General features: G+C 52.8%; 5 protein-coding genes across 5 annotated transcripts; 4 read left to right on the plus strand and 1 right to left on the minus strand.

Moving 5' to 3' along the window:
* Nucleotides 1-306: 306 nt before the first annotated feature.
* Nucleotides 307-1,840, plus strand: EI97DRAFT_373894 (Pkinase-domain-containing protein; the record flags this gene model as incomplete). Its single annotated transcript, XM_033795419.1, has 4 exons — nucleotides 307-665; nucleotides 708-1,086; nucleotides 1,151-1,404; nucleotides 1,462-1,840. 4 exons carry the CDS (start codon nucleotides 307-309, stop codon nucleotides 1,838-1,840), a joined length of 1,371 nt encoding a protein of 456 aa, XP_033655502.1.
* A 987-nt stretch (nucleotides 1,841-2,827) lies between these two features.
* EI97DRAFT_500185 (alpha/beta-hydrolase) lies at nucleotides 2,828-5,257 on the plus strand. The gene is made up of 2 exons (XM_033802649.1): nucleotides 2,828-3,784; nucleotides 3,836-5,257. The coding sequence occupies exons 1-2, from the start codon at nucleotides 3,123-3,125 to the stop codon at nucleotides 4,989-4,991; spliced, it is 1,818 nt and encodes a 605-aa protein (XP_033655503.1). The 5' UTR covers nucleotides 2,828-3,122; the 3' UTR covers nucleotides 4,992-5,257.
* A 415-nt stretch (nucleotides 5,258-5,672) lies between these two features.
* EI97DRAFT_466074 (uncharacterized protein) lies at nucleotides 5,673-6,717 on the minus strand (the record flags this gene model as incomplete). Its single annotated transcript, XM_033801516.1, has 1 exon — nucleotides 5,673-6,717. Exon 1 carries the CDS (start codon nucleotides 6,654-6,656, stop codon nucleotides 5,673-5,675), a length of 984 nt encoding a protein of 327 aa, XP_033655504.1. The 5' UTR covers nucleotides 6,657-6,717.
* Nucleotides 6,718-8,986: 2,269 nt separating this feature from the next.
* On the plus strand, nucleotides 8,987-13,359 carry EI97DRAFT_449368 (uncharacterized protein; the record flags this gene model as incomplete). Its single annotated transcript, XM_033800211.1, has 8 exons — nucleotides 8,987-9,104; nucleotides 9,170-9,383; nucleotides 9,443-10,167; nucleotides 10,460-10,628; nucleotides 10,681-11,359; nucleotides 11,412-11,564; nucleotides 11,613-11,727; nucleotides 11,783-13,359. The coding sequence occupies 8 exons, from the start codon at nucleotides 8,987-8,989 to the stop codon at nucleotides 13,357-13,359; spliced, it is 3,750 nt and encodes a 1,249-aa protein (XP_033655505.1).
* EI97DRAFT_415775 (HET-domain-containing protein) lies at nucleotides 13,287-15,600 on the plus strand. The gene is made up of 4 exons (XM_033796868.1): nucleotides 13,287-13,503; nucleotides 13,559-13,898; nucleotides 13,945-14,082; nucleotides 14,154-15,600. The coding sequence occupies exons 2-4, from the start codon at nucleotides 13,581-13,583 to the stop codon at nucleotides 15,525-15,527; spliced, it is 1,830 nt and encodes a 609-aa protein (XP_033655506.1). The 5' UTR covers nucleotides 13,287-13,503; nucleotides 13,559-13,580; the 3' UTR covers nucleotides 15,528-15,600.
* Nucleotides 15,601-15,712: the final 112 nt, after the last annotated feature.

Genomic DNA, 15,712 nt, shown 5'->3' on the forward strand with positions numbered 1-15,712 from the left:
AAGTCCCCGCCGAGCAGCCTCAACGCAACTCTCCAGCCCCCCAACCCCCAATCTCTCTCACGCTTCACCTTGCATCTACACTCCTCCACCGCTGCAACTCCACGCACCGCATTACCAGTTGCCAGTCCTTTGGCCACGCGCGCCGCTCCTTTCGTCCCAATTGCCTCTCCTCAGCCGCCGCCCCGCCTCTGACGCCATTGTTCCAACTGCGTCGTGAACGCTTTCACGCCCGCTGAACGGCGCCCGTTGCGGCACGTCGAGCCTCCCGCAAGGGCTGGACAACCTCTTTTTCTCGCTGCCGCTCGTATGCCGACTCTAGGATTCCTCAAGAAGAAGCGGACGAAGGACTCGACGGGCTCGCGCGACCTCGACTCTCCGTCGTCGCCCTCCAAAGAGACGTCGTTTCAGAACCCTCCGTCTGCGTCATCAAAGACGGGTGCTCCCTCCGGCACCAAGTCCTCTGGTGGCCCCCACCACTCTGCTCACGACTCTGTCACAACCTCCCAATTCACCCAGGCTTCGACAGCGTCCTCGAAGCCATCCGAGCCCATGAAGGCCCAGCAGGCGTACGCCACCCCTCAATCGTCCCCTGAGCCATATCAGCAAACGCAGCACAATGCCCCGAGCATACAGAATCTGATCCACCCTACCAACTCCAACCAGACGTACCAGAGTCAGCAAGGCCAACAGTTGACGACACCGGCAAGCAGCGTCCCAGCTAGCCAGGCAATGCAATATGGTCAACCGATTCCGGCCGCACAGCCGCAGGTTCGCGTCACAAAAGGGAAATACACGCTTGCGGATTTCACGATACAGCGCACGTTGGGAACAGGGAGCTTTGGGCGTGTCCATCTCGTCCAATCGAAACACAACCAACGTTTCTACGCCGTCAAGGTGCTCAAGAAGGCGCAGGTTGTGAAGATGAAACAGGTCGAGCATACGAATGACGAGCGGCGCATGTTGCAGCAGGTCAAACATCCTTTCCTGATCACTCTATGGGGAACATTTCAAGACGCCAAAAACTTGTACATGGTCATGGACTTTGTCGAGGGCGGTGAACTCTTCAGTCTGCTGCGAAAATCTCAGGTAAGACCCATGTTCCCAACACCACTCTATTTAGCCCAAACACCCGATGCTTACTATCACCAAGCGTTTTCCCAATCCGGTAGCGAAGTTCTATGCTGCCGAAGTGACCCTTGCGCTGGACTACTTGCACTCGATGAACATCATTTATCGCGACTTGAAGCCCGAGAATCTGTTATTAGACCGCCATGGCCACCTCAAGATTACAGACTTCGGATTCGCAAAAGAGGTGCCGGACATTACCTGGACACTCTGTGGCACTCCCGATTATCTGGCGCCCGAAGTTGTTGCATCAAAGGGTTATAACAAGTCTGTGGATTGGTTAGTTCTTTGTTCCCCTGGGGTGCTACTTCTTACCCCCGTCACTAACTTCTGCAGGTGGTCACTTGGCATCTTGATCTTTGAAATGCTGTGCGGTTACACTCCATTTTGGGACGCCGGCTCGCCTATGAATATTTACAGGAATATCGTCGAGGGTCGTGTGAAGTATCCCCCTTACATACACCCAGATGCGCAAGATCTACTGCAGAAACTCATCACTCCCGATCTGACGAAGCGACTTGGCAACCTTCACGGAGGTAGCAAGGACGTGATGAACCATCCTTGGTTTGCTGAAGTGACTTGGGAACGGTTGCAAAAGAAGGATATCGATGCACCTTATGTACCGCCCGTTCGAGCCGGCGTCGGCGACGCCAGCCAGTTCGACAAATATCCAGAGGAGACAGAGGCATACGGTCAGACTGGGGAGGATCCGTGAGTGTCCATTCTGTGTTGCAAACATATCGGGCTAACAATAGCACTAGCCATGGGTATCTTTTCCCTGATTTCTAGAGCGCCCTTGGTGTGGTTGCCTTTCATTGCTTTGACTTGGCGATTTGTTCCCCACAAGATTCGCTCACGGATCCGCCACTTCGATCTTTTTGCGCACCTTTTCGCCAAGTCCGAGCTGTTCTGCCATCAAAGAATTTCGACCACCTCAGTACCTCGGATCGTCGCTATATTTCAAGGATAAAACTTCCGCCTCGAATGTCCTGCGCGAATGTTTACATGTCGATGGGGCCGGGACATGACGCTTCTGATGCTGCTGGAAGTGAACTATGTGGTGGTTTGATGTGCAATGGAACAGCTGCAAAATATGAGCGTCGCTCTATATGATGCCGCCTAGAGGGGGCATATGATTTTGGCGTTGAATCTGTCAAAGAACTTGAAACGAAATCTTGAATATGCGCAAAAACAACAAGCATTGGCTTTAGAATTGTTGGATATTATCGACCTTGGTACGATGGACATGTCACGATGTAGTCGCGGAGGTGCTGGGTTGGATAAGACGAGCGCCTCGTAGCCGTTGGTTATACCTTAGAAAAGCATAATCTGCATCTGATTCAAAATAATGCAGTCTACTCATGTTTTACTTTGTTTTCTTCTCTTCATCACGGAGCTATGCTGTGCTACAATGATGATACGTGACGCGAGGCTTGGATCCTACCCTCCCTCCCATGAACTGCGGGACATCCTGCACATTGTGAGGAGCTTGAAACTCGACCCATGGTTGGGTACTTATCACTGCACCGCCAAGCAAGCATTAACGAATAACGTGTCCCATCCTTCGGGTTTGCCTCCTCGCGAACCTGGAGGCAGTCCGGGGTTGATGGCCTGTGAAATCGTGGGCAAGGCTGTGGCTATGCTGGGGCTAGTAGAGTGATGTGCGGTTCTACTTTAAAAGGATGGCTTTGCGCCGATGGGAGGCGATTGACGGACCTACAACATCTTGCTGCTAGACGAGAGTGCTCACAAGCAGTACACCTGAAATCTGAATAGGAGGAGAAGGATTGTGGTTGCTGTATCAAGGTGCCGCCGCATCAGAACCTTCAGAGATGACTGGATGTCACATGGTTGTAGATCGAACCTTGGAAGTCGCCCTGGCAGGGACGAGTGCACGAGCATAACCCAATTCACTTCAATCAGAGAATAGAGAGCTCACCAGCTCACCAAGCAGAAATTAACAACCGCCGAACAAGAGCAATAGAGGTCTCCCATCGATGACTATTGGAGCAATGACGCTAGCCACTTTCGGCAATGGACGGAAGGGGAGGAAGAAGCATAAGAGCGACAAACCGACGAACTCATACATGCAACACGAAAATCAGTCGATATCACCTCTTCCGGCCCATTCTTTACAACAGGAACAATCGTTCCCACAATATGGCTCCCGTCCGCCCTACCCTCCTCACCCATGTTACCCAACCTACATGTATTCCACGGAAGCAACACCATCAACACCATCCACGCTACCAGCCTCAAAGTCCCGGGCCAACCTCCGAGAAACTTTATCTGCCCAAGCAGGTAAAAGCGTCACCCGGCTGATTTCAAAGACCTCACAGTATCTCGATCCACACCAGAGCAGTTGCCAAACCGTGAACCAGGCCGCCGCGTTATGCGATCTGATCAGCTCGAAGCTGGACACAATCATTACCAGTATTGATGAAGAGCGTTTCAGCGGTAGAGAGAACGATCTCTTTATCTACGATATCCCTGAACCATACTCCTCGCAAGCTACGACTTCCCCCGAAACAACACGGAGATTCCTTTCACCAAACACGGCATATCCCAGTTCAGCCGGAAGAAAAGGCTCAAATCACTTCTCCAAAGTATGGCTATACGCCAACTCTCGTCTTCCCCCTCACCTTCCACCCTTCAAAGTGTAACTCCTCCCCTTGTCACTCTATATCCTGCACCTACTAACCGCTCCCAGCTACCTTCCCACTTGGCCCCTCCTCTGCCTGGCCGCCACCCACTCCCTCCGCGTCTACTCCACCCCAGCCACCCCGACACCTTCAGCATCCCCCCACCCCCTATCCCACGAAACCCACATCCCCAGCAACTGGCGCTCCGGCACCAAAGCCATAACCCTCACCTCCCTCCCCCTGGACTCCATGCACACCATCATCTTCTCCATCCGCGGCTCCGCCACCTTCATGGACTGGGCCGTAAACTCCAAATCCGCACCCACCAGCCCCCAAGGCTTCCTCGACGACGACGGAAACCTCTGCCACGAGGGCTTCCTGCACGTAGCCCGGAAAATGGTACCCCTAGCCGCCGAACGTCTGCGGACATTACTCCAAGAGAATCCATGCCGCAAAGAAGCGAGTCTCCTCATCACGGGCCACAGTGCCGGCGGCGCAGTCGCCGCGCTCCTCTACGCGCACATGCTGAGTCGGCACGTCCAGTCCGAACTTAGCTACTTAACGGGGTTCTTCAAAAGGGTGCACTGCGTGACGTTCGGCGCACCCCCGATTAGTCTCCTGCCGCTGCAGAAACCGGACGAGAAGAGGTATAGGAAGAGCATGTTTTTCAGCTTCGTGAATGAGGGGGATCCCGTGCCGAGGGCGGATAGAAGCGTGGTGGGCAGTTTGCTGAGGTTGTATGCTTCGCCTGCTCCGACGGCGGGGTCGGCGACTGTGGGGACTTTGTATACGCAGACGGTGGCGTCGTTGTCGAAGTTGAGTTTGTCGGGGGGAGGTTCGGATGCGACAAAGACGGCAGAGTCGAAGCACTTGACGCATTCGACGGCTGCCCCGCCGATCTGGGATATTCCGCCCACCACGCTCAGCGTGGCCGGCCGCATCGTCGTTCTCCGAGAGAGGCCTCGGCGCTCACAGCAGCACCATCGTCGTCTTCGAGGTTTCTTCCACTCGCAGTCTCAGTCTCAGTCTCAGTCTCAGTCTCAGTCTCAGTCCCAATCGCAAGAGCCGGTCTCTCTGCACGAGGATGAAGATATTGAAGCCGTGACGGTAGATGATCAGTTGCTGAGGACGGTCGTGTATGGGGATCCACTGAGGCATATGATGAGCTTGTATAAGAGGCGGATTGAGGTTCTGGCTACGAGGGCGGTTACGGTGGGAGGGTGATGGTGGTAGCAAGGGGAATGGTGGAAAGGAAAAACGAATGGTCTTAGGAGTCTAAATGGTGATTCTACCGCTCCGGTAGTATTGTGATTTGAATGATGTATGATGCTTTGGGCGATTATGAGTTTACGTTTCCAGAAGCAAGTTGATATAATATCACGGGGTTTGGAGCTGGCATGAGGCGCAGAGGAGTTGAAGGATAAAGGGATAGTACATATGTATTGCTATTGTACACTTTGCAGTCTGATATTCGCCATCTATACGCAGGGCTCATTTAGCCGTGCGTTCTCCATCTATCGCGAGTCCGGTGTTCGAAACAGATGCAGAGTGGAGTATAGTGCATAGTAGGAAGATCCAAAACAAAGAAAAGGGGCCGGTGTGATTGCGTGGAAAAGGTGCGTTTGATGGATTGGAGTTGGTGTATACCTACGACAAGGTGCTCTTGTTCTCTGTAGGCAGGTTCATGAGTAGAAGGACCGGTGCTGATTCGAAACCTGTAGGAGGAGAACCATCTCGCTCGGGTAGGTAGTGCTAGTGGAAAAATAATTGAGGTTTCGGTGGAAATTGCTGGCTGGAGGGGTGCTGGCGGCGAAAGTGGGAGGTGCGGTCTTTGTGGTGTAAGCAAATATGGGGATTTGCTCAGAACGCTACACGACTGTGTGGAAACTCAGTTTTTTGCAGCCACTACCAACGAGTGCCTTCCAACCATCCTCTCTCCCATAACGATTCGTTGGTGTGGTTCTTTCCCAGAGCCAGCACCGCCTTGCCACTGAAGTTGGCGAACGGTACTGGAACAAGCAGAAGGAATCGATAACCCTCCTTGCACCAGTGGGTATAGACGGGGAAGCCCGCACGAGCTCGGTCAATCCCGAGGGCATGAAGGAATGGATCCGCCACATCAATCCGGAATTCTCGTCTCATTGCGTTTCCGGGTGTCTTCATCATCCAGTCAACCGATCTATCCTCTGGCACTCGAAGGAAAGCGAAAGGCAAGGCCATGAAAAATTGGCCCGGAATGTGAGCTCGCAAGTGCTGGACTCTGGCGTTATCGTACATACAGCTCAGTGAAACTGCAGACTGGAAGATGAACTTGGCGACGTCGAATAACCGGTCTTGCTCGTCTCGGAGGGGAAAGCCTTTCAAGTCCGGGTAGCCATTGCTGAGATACCATGAGGTGAAGTCATCGAAATTCAGCTGATTCCTGGCCTCTTGTAACCTACGGTGCTTAAGATGCTTGATTACTGATACCAGGATGCCTGACTTCCATGGGTGAGCCAGAAGACCCATATCGCGGCCTTGGATGATAACTCGCGGTATTTGATCTTTCAGCAACAACGCTCTTCGCTTGACAAATACATCTGCTTCTGCCTTGACCGTCGATGAAGTTGCCAAGATCTGAATGGGAATCCCATGAGGAATCAGTATTATTTGGCTTTTAGTGGGTGGCGCGGAAGGAAACGTCTGTGAGGCGGTGGTAAATTTCCATGTAGTGATGGGTAATCTCTCGTACACCATCCACCGTAACTCCTTGGGGAGGTCCATGAAGCGGAAGGGCTTAGATGAAATTGCTGCTCTCCTTGAAGGCGTCGATGGGGTACCTGCGTCAGAGCCATTTTCTGTACTGCCCAATGAATGCCACCACTGGATTTGCTGGGACAGAGAGGACATAATTCTCAGGGTGAGCCGGATTCGACGAGACGGATCATGGAAGGAGGGGTTTGTGGGGCAGTGTGGATGATGAAGATGATTTTGAGTCTAAAAATTTATATACAAGTCGGGTTGTGGGTTTGGTGCAGAAGGGGCGGATTACTTTTTATACCGGATTGCGGACAAGTTCCGCACGTGACACACCGGGAGATTGCGCCCCGGCCATTTGCGCAGTCTCCTATGACGACGGTAATAAAAACACGGAGGCAAGAGAGATTTAGTTTATGACTCCGAGATAAGCCACGTGGGGATTGATTGGTGCCAGGGGCAGAGCTTGAAACAGGGGCCTGTTTACGTTTGCCGGTGAAAGACGACAGTGGACAAGAACGAGGAGCAACAACTTCAGGTTCCATCCCCCGTCTCTGAGCATTGTGGAGTAATACTGGCTAAACCGTTGCGTGATTCCGAGTAGGTCTGCCTATCTGCAGTTTTTAGTTGGTCTGCAGGTTGACTCCACCTTAGGGAGGTTGTAATGGGGCACTGCGATGAAAGGCTGCCTACAGAGATAAGGATTGTAGTCTTCTGGTTGAATCTTTTCGACAGTTATTTGAGACTCACCGTAGATAAGAAGAAAGGGCAGAAAAGGCACCCTTTCCTCACTGTCATTTAGTCTAAGCGCCGACGCTGGGTCACTTCGATGTTCTAAAATCTGAAAGTGGCAACGGTACCCAGAGAAGAGACCCGTAGCTAGACGCTAGCAAGGTCACTTACTACAATGGATACGTGGGTCCTAGTGTACCGACCTGTACGACAATGGCACTGGTCTGCTCGCCCTATGGACTTTACGATCTTGCCAACGTGTATGTAAGATATGGGGAAAGTCGGTATATATACTGTCCCACGTTTCATTCTAAACCTGTTAAATCCTATAATAAAGTAGTTGTGAGTTTGACAAGTTATGAAACGGTCAATAATTACTTCACGCAAACTTCCACAACCCGGTGAAAGCAATGTCTGAACGTGTCGCTAAGATGAGCGCCTCAGAGCAAAACAACCCACATAGAAGCACATGATAGGGCTTCTAATTTACTTCTATTTGTTATGATACTGTTACGGTTATGTTTGGTAATGTATAAACGCAGTGTTTTGCGGGTCACCTGTGTAGCTCGGGCCAGCGCTTCCATTGGGCGGTAGGCCTGATGCTTACCGCTACTACTCGACCACTATGTCAGCAGGCCTTGCTGGTATAATAGGGGTCAGCAACTCAACCTGCGACGTTTTAGATTTGCTTCTGACGGAGTTGAATTTATGCTTCAGGTGAGCATTCAAGAGCTAGCTTCGGCGGGGAAATCGGTGTGCGGTGGATATACATGTAACATCGACCGGAGAATGGTGTGCGATAACAACCTATGCGCCTTAAAAAACAGTATTACTGCAATTTTTAATTTCTTGTTCTCATTTGCAGGCACATGAAATGGCGGAGCAGACGGCTGATGGGATTCATGTGCTATGAAGGTCTGGATGTGATCATCGAAGCGGAGTACGTTTCCCCAATGATGGGCACATATTAATGTCCCAGATGTTTCCTGTGAACAGCGTCGGGCCATGTACGCGTATTCACGGAACTGTGCTACGCATACCCTTCCTCTAGTAAGCACTGGTGGTAACACGACATGTTAGTAATGCGAAAGGGGTAGGATGTTCCGATCATTGCGTACAGGACACCCTACCGCGGCAACGCTCTGAGAGATTAGGAGATTCCTCTTCTTGCTAAATATAAAGAGGAAATTGATAACTAGAAACATGACCGACGACTGGAGAACAGAAATGCAGAACTCACGTGAGGATACACCAACCCTCGCCGAGGTGTGGGGCCCAGTGAAGGATCCAATGTTCCGAGCCGACGCTAGACTAGCTCTCAACCCCTTGAGCTTGCCCCGCGATCTGCGTCAGCATCCGACCGCACCCATTGTTCCATCCGAACTGGCGAATCCGGAGAGGAGAGCAACGATTCGTAACAGCCGAATCGTGCGGTGCTTGGAACTCTTGTGACTATATCGGAACAGGGGGTTACAGTCCTCTTTAGGGGAATGGTCTGATATGCCCAATGGTGGAGACGGGACCAGCCGGCGTAAGGCGGAGAAGGCGGTAGTGGTTCCTGAGGGCTAGAGGCTAGAAGGATGGCGGGGTTGGGTTGTTCATAAGAGGAGTGGAGGGTCGCAGCGGAATGGTGTTTGATTTGAATCTCATCGTTTTCAGGCTGTAAGCTTGTCTCTTTTGACTTGTTTTCTTCCTGCTTCTCCACACGCTCATATCAATACATTGAGAGGCCAAATCATTGATTCAGTACAATGGCTGACGATATGGTCCCTGTGTTTAACATTCCAAAGGAATGCAAGGCAGGTGTTGTCGTGAATGAAGGACCAGATTTCCGTGTCGAGGTCCAGATGGTGCCTGTACCAGAGATCAGTATGCTCGTTTGTTCATTCACAGTTTCTCAACTCCAAGATCAAAGCTGATTGCTGGTACTACAGAGCCCAATGAAGTCCTTATCAAGCTCAACGCCACCGGTATCTGCCACTCAGACATTCACTTCATGGTGGGCGACTGGGCCGCGCCGAAGATGAGCGTCTTCGGAACGAAATGTGCGGGGCACGAGGGTGCTGGCGTCATAGTAAAAGTTGGAGATGCGGTCAAGACCTTAAAGCCCGGAATGAGGGCAGGGTTGAAGCCAGTCCAGGATACTTGGTAGGCTGTCCCTTGTGTGCCGTCTCGTATCCGAGGAACGGATGCTGACGTTTCATTAGCGGTCTCTGTGAGCTTTGCCGAACAGACAACGAGTGCTACTGCCCGAAGGCTGTCCTCACGGGTCTCATGATTGACGGCTCCTACAAGCAATACGTCGTCTCGCCCGAACGTTACACCACCATCATTCCTGACGGTGTCTCTGACTACATCGCCGGCCCGGTCATGTGCTCTGCTTCCACAGTCTACACTTCGATCAAAGAGTCCGGTCTCCAGGCAGGTGACTGGGCCGTCTTTCCGGGTGCCGGCGGTGGTGTCGGCATGCAGGGTGTCCAGCTTGCCAAAGCCATGGGTCTCCGTCCCGTTGCCATCGATACCGGGGCGGAGAAGAAAAAACTTTGTCTTGAGGTTGCCGGCGCAGAGGCGTTTATCGACTTCAAGGAAGTTTCAGATGTCGCTGCGGAAGTCGTCCGCATTTGCGACGGCATCGGTGCCCACGCCGTTTTCGTCACAGCTGTTCAATCCTACCCTACCTCCATCTCCCTCCTCGGCCGCCGCGTTGGTGGAAAAGTCATGTGCATCGGCCTTCCTCCTGCGGGGACTCTGCACATCGATGTTGATCCTAATCAATTGTGCGCCAGGAAGCAGGGAGTGCAGGGAACACTGGTATCGAACATGGCGGATGTCGATAAGACCCTCGACTTCGCGAAGAGAGGCCTTCTTAAGCCGATCTATACTGTGTATAAGCTGAGTCAGTTCAACGAGGCTGTTCAGAAACTAAGAAGGGGTGAGATAGCAGGACGGGCAGTTATCGATTTCAACCAGGAATAAGATAAGTGTGATGGAAGTAAGGTTCGGTTCTGCGCAATAAATGTGAGCACAAACAGAATATCATGTTCTAAATCAAACCACCATGTGACATGACGAGGTGAATGACTCTAACGTGACTAAGTGTGCACGGTCCAGGCGGACAAGTCCACGCCTCTGCAGCTCAACACCTCCGAGAGCATCCGCAACATTGGACATAACATCGGTCTTGATGTTCGCTTGAAGAATATGCGACGCCGGACCTTCACCAGTATATGCCGAGGTGATGTCAGTCTCGTCGTCCAGCCAGTCTGCGTATGGACAGGCAGAAGCGTCTACCAGCCGCTCAATCAACAATGGACATCATGTACAGGACGATGCCAGCGACGATGAGGAAGAACTCATGTCATCGGATCCGCTAGGGACTGGGTTTTCAGAACAGTAGGCATCTGCGATAGCGACATTAAAGGACCCAGATTGACCGAAACACCAGGATCTCCTTCAAGCGCAAACAAAAAGCGCCTGCTACCTCTGCATTCTCCCTTCCACGCTTCTTCTCCTCCCCGAACGGAAACTCAAGTAATCGTCAATCACCCCTCTCGCGGCCGCCACAAACACGATCGCAGCATTCCAACAGTAATCTCAGCGGAAACGATTCCTCCAACCTTATATTGAACTATCTCGACCAGCCCGGAGATGCAGCTGGTCAGGGTACAGATAGCAAGGACCCCACGGGCCTGGACTGGTATGTGGAGGGCCCTGGTCGCCGAGTTGGGTACGACGATCTCACAGCCATCGATTGGATCTTCGAATACGCAAAGGAGAGGCAAAGGCTGCGATATCTGTACTCAGGAGCATCCGGCATCTTAGGCTATGTCAAACAGCTCGCTGATGCGAGCCAGATGTGGTTTATCCTTGTTGCTACGGGCATACTGAGTGGTGCCGTCGCAGCCTTCATTGACGTTTCTAGCAACTGGTTAGGCGACTTGAAGTCTGGGTATTGCAGCAACGTCGACGGAGATGGAAAGTTCTATCTCAATAAGGGGTTCTGCTGCTGGGGTTATACTGAGTATGCCCAATGTCACGATTGGCATCCGTGGAGTACTGCCTTGGGAGTAGCATCGAAGGGTGGGTCCTGGATTATAGAGTATATCTTCTTCGTTGTGTTTTCCGTACGTCTGCTATCATGGGTTTTGCAGTTGGGCGATGGACTAACAGATCCAGATACTTTTCGCCGCATGCGCTAGCTTTCTGGTTCGTGAGTTCGCTCCACTTGCCAGGCATAGCGGTATTGCGGAAATCAAGACGGTTTTGGGTGGCTTCGTTATCCGGCGTTTTCTGGGTGGCTGGACGTTAATTGTAAAAACTTTAGGCTTGGTATAGCACATGATCCGAGAGTAGGTCGAAGTTTACTAACGAGGATAGTGTCTTGCTGTTGCATCCGGTCTCTGGCTAGGGAAAGAGGGGCCTTTGGTACATGTTGCATGCTGTTCCGCAAACCTTTTCATGAAGTTATTTCCCAATGTCAATAGTAACGAAGGTACGTGCGACACTCCATTGCTCCCTCGGCCTGGGAACGAGACTGACCGGACAAGCGAGGAAACGCGAAGTCTTCTCGGCCGCAGCAGCAGCAGGCATCTCAGTTGCCTTCGGTTCTCCAATTGGTGGAGTGCTCTTCAGTCTAGAGCAGCTGTCATACTATTTCCCTGACAAAACCATGTGGCAAAGCTTCGTCTGCGCCATGGTCGCTGCAGTCACTCTGCAAGCTTTCAACCCCTTCAGGAGCGGAAAGCTGGTCATGTACCAGGTCACGTATTCTAGGGGATGGCACGACTTCGAACTTGTACCATTCGCCTTCCTCGGTCTTCTCGGCGGCATGTACGGAGGCTTGCTCATCAAGTTGAACATGGAAGTCGCCCAATGGCGCAAAAATCGAAACTATCTCAAAGGGCCAGTGACAGAAGTGGTCATTGTGGCACTGGTCACGGCCCTTCTCAACTTTCCCATCAAGTTCATGAGAGCGCAAGCATCTGAGCTTGTATACTTCCTCTTCGCTGAGTGCGCCGACCTCAACGAAGACACGTTAGGTCTGTGCAAAGCGGGGAAAGCAAATACTGGGGTTGTGGCTTTGCTCCTGGTATCTGCTTTGCTTGGAATCATTCTGGCCAGCTTTACCTTTGGTCTGCTGATACCAGCCGGCATCATCTTGCCGTCTATGGCTATTGGTGGTCTTTACGGAAGGGCTGTCGGACTCACTGTACAGGTGCTCCAGGAGGCATGGCCGAAGGGTTTCATCTTTGGTTCATGCCAGCCGGATGTACAGTGCGTCACTCCGGGAACATATGCAATCATTGGAGCCGCATCCGCGCTCGGGGGAGCCACGAGGATGACGGTTTCCATCGTGGTCATCATGTTTGAGCTCACAGGAGCTCTTACATATGTTCTGCCCATCATGATCGCGGTCATGGTCAGTAAATGGGTTGGCGACGCCATATCTCCTCGTGGAATCTATGAGTCCTGGATCCATTTCAATGGCTATCCCTTCCTGGACAACCGAGACGACAATGGATCTTCCATCCCTGATTGCACCGCGGCCCAAGTCATGACCAGAATCGAAGATTTGGTCGTGATCACTGCAACCGGTCACACCATCCGAAGCCTCCGTGAGATGCTATCGCAGCAGCGCTTCCGCGGTTTCCCAGTTATCGACAACTCCAGGGACGCGCTTCTGCTAGGCTACATCTCACGCAACGAGCTGGCGTATGCGCTTTCCTCGTCCGTTTCGCCGCCTCGCAACCTCAGCGATGAAACAGAAGTATATTTTTCGCATCAACCACTTTCGGATCCCGCTACAAGCCTGGATCTGCGCCCTTGGATAGACCAGACGCCTATCACGCTGAATGCGACGGCAAGCTTTCAGCTCACAGTGAGCATGTTCCAGAAACTGGGTTTGCGGTATGTGCTTTTTGTGGACAGAGGGACGCTGAAGGGCTTGATGACGAAGAAGGACGTGTGGTTTGTGTTGAATGGAATGGACGATGGGGATGGGGAAGGTTTCCCGGGGACTGGAGTGAGGGAAAGGGTTGAGGATGCAGGGGGGGACGATAGAGGACTGCTCGTGTCGCCTACTGACGATGAGGACGGATATGAGGATCGGAATAGGTTGCAGTGATCCAATCTATGATTTCACATCATATGTCCCATATAGATTCGAGTTTGGGTCAAAATCCGGAAATCGCTAACGGTCACTACAATCACTCGGGCGAATTCCCGTGCATGGGGGTGGTTCGTATCGGCTGCGCCTTGGCCTGTTTCAGTAAGTCTCATTTGCATGACCGACTGCATCCCAGCAAGCTGATTGCGATTGTCAGATATCATTCCTATCCACGAGCCATGGCAAAATCCGCTTCGTATAGCTATACTCCCCTCCACAGCGATCGTCACATACGCCTCCTCCAAATCATCAGCAGCGGCGATCCAGTCCCAAGCAAATATCGAATCGTCCAAAGAGCGTTGTCGGACGGAGATGACGAGCTAGAATTCGAGGCCGTGTCTTATACCTGGGGTGACCCTTCACCGTTCGGGAGTCTAGTCCTCGAGGGCAACGAGGGGGGCTCTATTGGACTTACCAAGAACCTGACAGAGGCACTGCCTTTTCTGAGTGAGCGTTCGGAGACGAAGTTGCTTTGGATCGATCAGATATGCATCAACGTAAGATCTGAGCTGTGAACATGACATGACGCTGAGGGATAGATAGCAAAATGATGCGGCGGAGAAGGGGAAGCAAGTAGCTCTGATGACGGATATCTACAAGGCGGCTAGCAGAGTGATTGTTTGGTTAGGGCCGGAGGATGAGGATTGCCACGTTTGCAAGGAGTGGCTTGTTGCATTAGAGGTAAGATTTGTCTCGTCCAGACGCATATACAACAACACCCTAATTCGAAGTCCCTCTGACCCCTTCTCCAGTCCATGCTCAACAACCTCCCCAACTCCGAAATCCTAAACCGCAGCAGTACAACCTACAACCCGGACCGCCGCTGGGTCGTCCTCCGCCAAACCTTCAGCAGCCCGGACACCTCTCCGCACTTCGCCCCATCCATCCGCCGCTTCTTCACCCGTCCCTGGTTCACACGCGGCTGGATCGTGCAAGAATTCCTCCTCGCCCGGCGCGTCCTCTTCCTAACCGGCACCCTGACCCTCACACTCGCCGACCTCGAAGACCTGCACGCCATCCCTCCCCCCACCCCCACAGGACCCGACGACTACACCCATAGCTACGAGCACCTCATCAACCTGAAAAAACACCCCTTCACGGACCCGCAACCCCTCCGCTTCCTGCGCCTCATGTACCTCGCCGCCTCCGAGTTCAGGACCTCTCACCTCGGCGACTCGCTGTACGCGTTCCTGGGCATGATCCCCGAGGCGCGGTTCACGCCGGATTACTCGACGTCGCTGCGGTCGAATTTCACGCGCTTCGCGGCTGCGTTGGCGGCGCGGTTCGGGTCGTTGGATTTTCTGTCCATGTGGGGCGCGAATCTCGATTGCTTGGTCCCGATTACGCCGAAGGAGTTGCTGGGTTTCCCCTCGTGGGTGCCGTCTTTCTGGTGGGTGCCGCTCGGTGCGCCGTTCCGGTTGGCGGTGGGCGGGTGTAGGATGGTGAGGGGGGATGTGGGGTGGTGTGCTGCTGGTGGGTGGAAGCATGTGCATGTGCAAAACGAGGAGGTGGGAGGAGAAGAAGGTGCGGGGACGACGGGCCGGCTGCGTGTGCGAGGGAGGATTGTCGATTTCGTGGATGCGGTGGTTAGTAAGGTCCGGTTTCAAAGGTATTGGGATGTGGATGATGGGTATTTGGATGGTCTTGTGGATGGGATTAAAGAGGAGCTTGGGGGGTTGGAGGGTTGGACGAGGAGGGAGATGGTGGCGTTTTTGAATGTGGTGGCGTGGAATGGGGTGGTGCCCGAGGAGACGGTGGATGTGGTGCTGGGAGAGGGAAGGCAGGAGGTGAGGGAGTCTGTGCCGCAGGCGCAAGAGACGAAACATTCTCTGGGGCTGGCCTTGTCCATGGGGAGGGGGAGGAGGTTCATGCGGACGTCGAAGGGGAAGTTGGGGCTTGCGCCGGCTATTGGGACGAAAGCTAGGAATGGGGAAGTTAGGGGGTCGCCGATTGTGATTCTGCATGGGTGTAGCGTGCCAGTCATCTTGGAGAGGGTGGTTGACGGTGGAGAAGGAGAAGGGAGTGACGTGTGGAGGCTGGTTGGAGACTGTTATGTGGAGGGGATGATGCATGGGGAGGTGGTTGAGTGGGAAGAGGAGGCAGCGGACGAGTTTGTGCTTGTCTGAGAGGTGAAATATGGGTTTCCAGGAAATTCACGCATATTTCACTCTGCAGAACGTGCATATCATGAGGTTATGGAGTGTATGAACTGGCATACCGCATTGCCATGTGCCGCCACAATCCCGTGGCACAGTCATTTCCTATACATCATATATACCAAAGAGGAATTTCCTTTCGGGAGATCTTTCGA

The sequence above is a fragment of the Westerdykella ornata genome (genome assembly GCF_010094085.1).
Source record: "Westerdykella ornata strain CBS 379.55 unplaced genomic scaffold EI97scaffold_6, whole genome shotgun sequence".
Lineage (NCBI taxonomy): Eukaryota > Fungi > Ascomycota > Dothideomycetes > Pleosporales > Sporormiaceae > Westerdykella > Westerdykella ornata.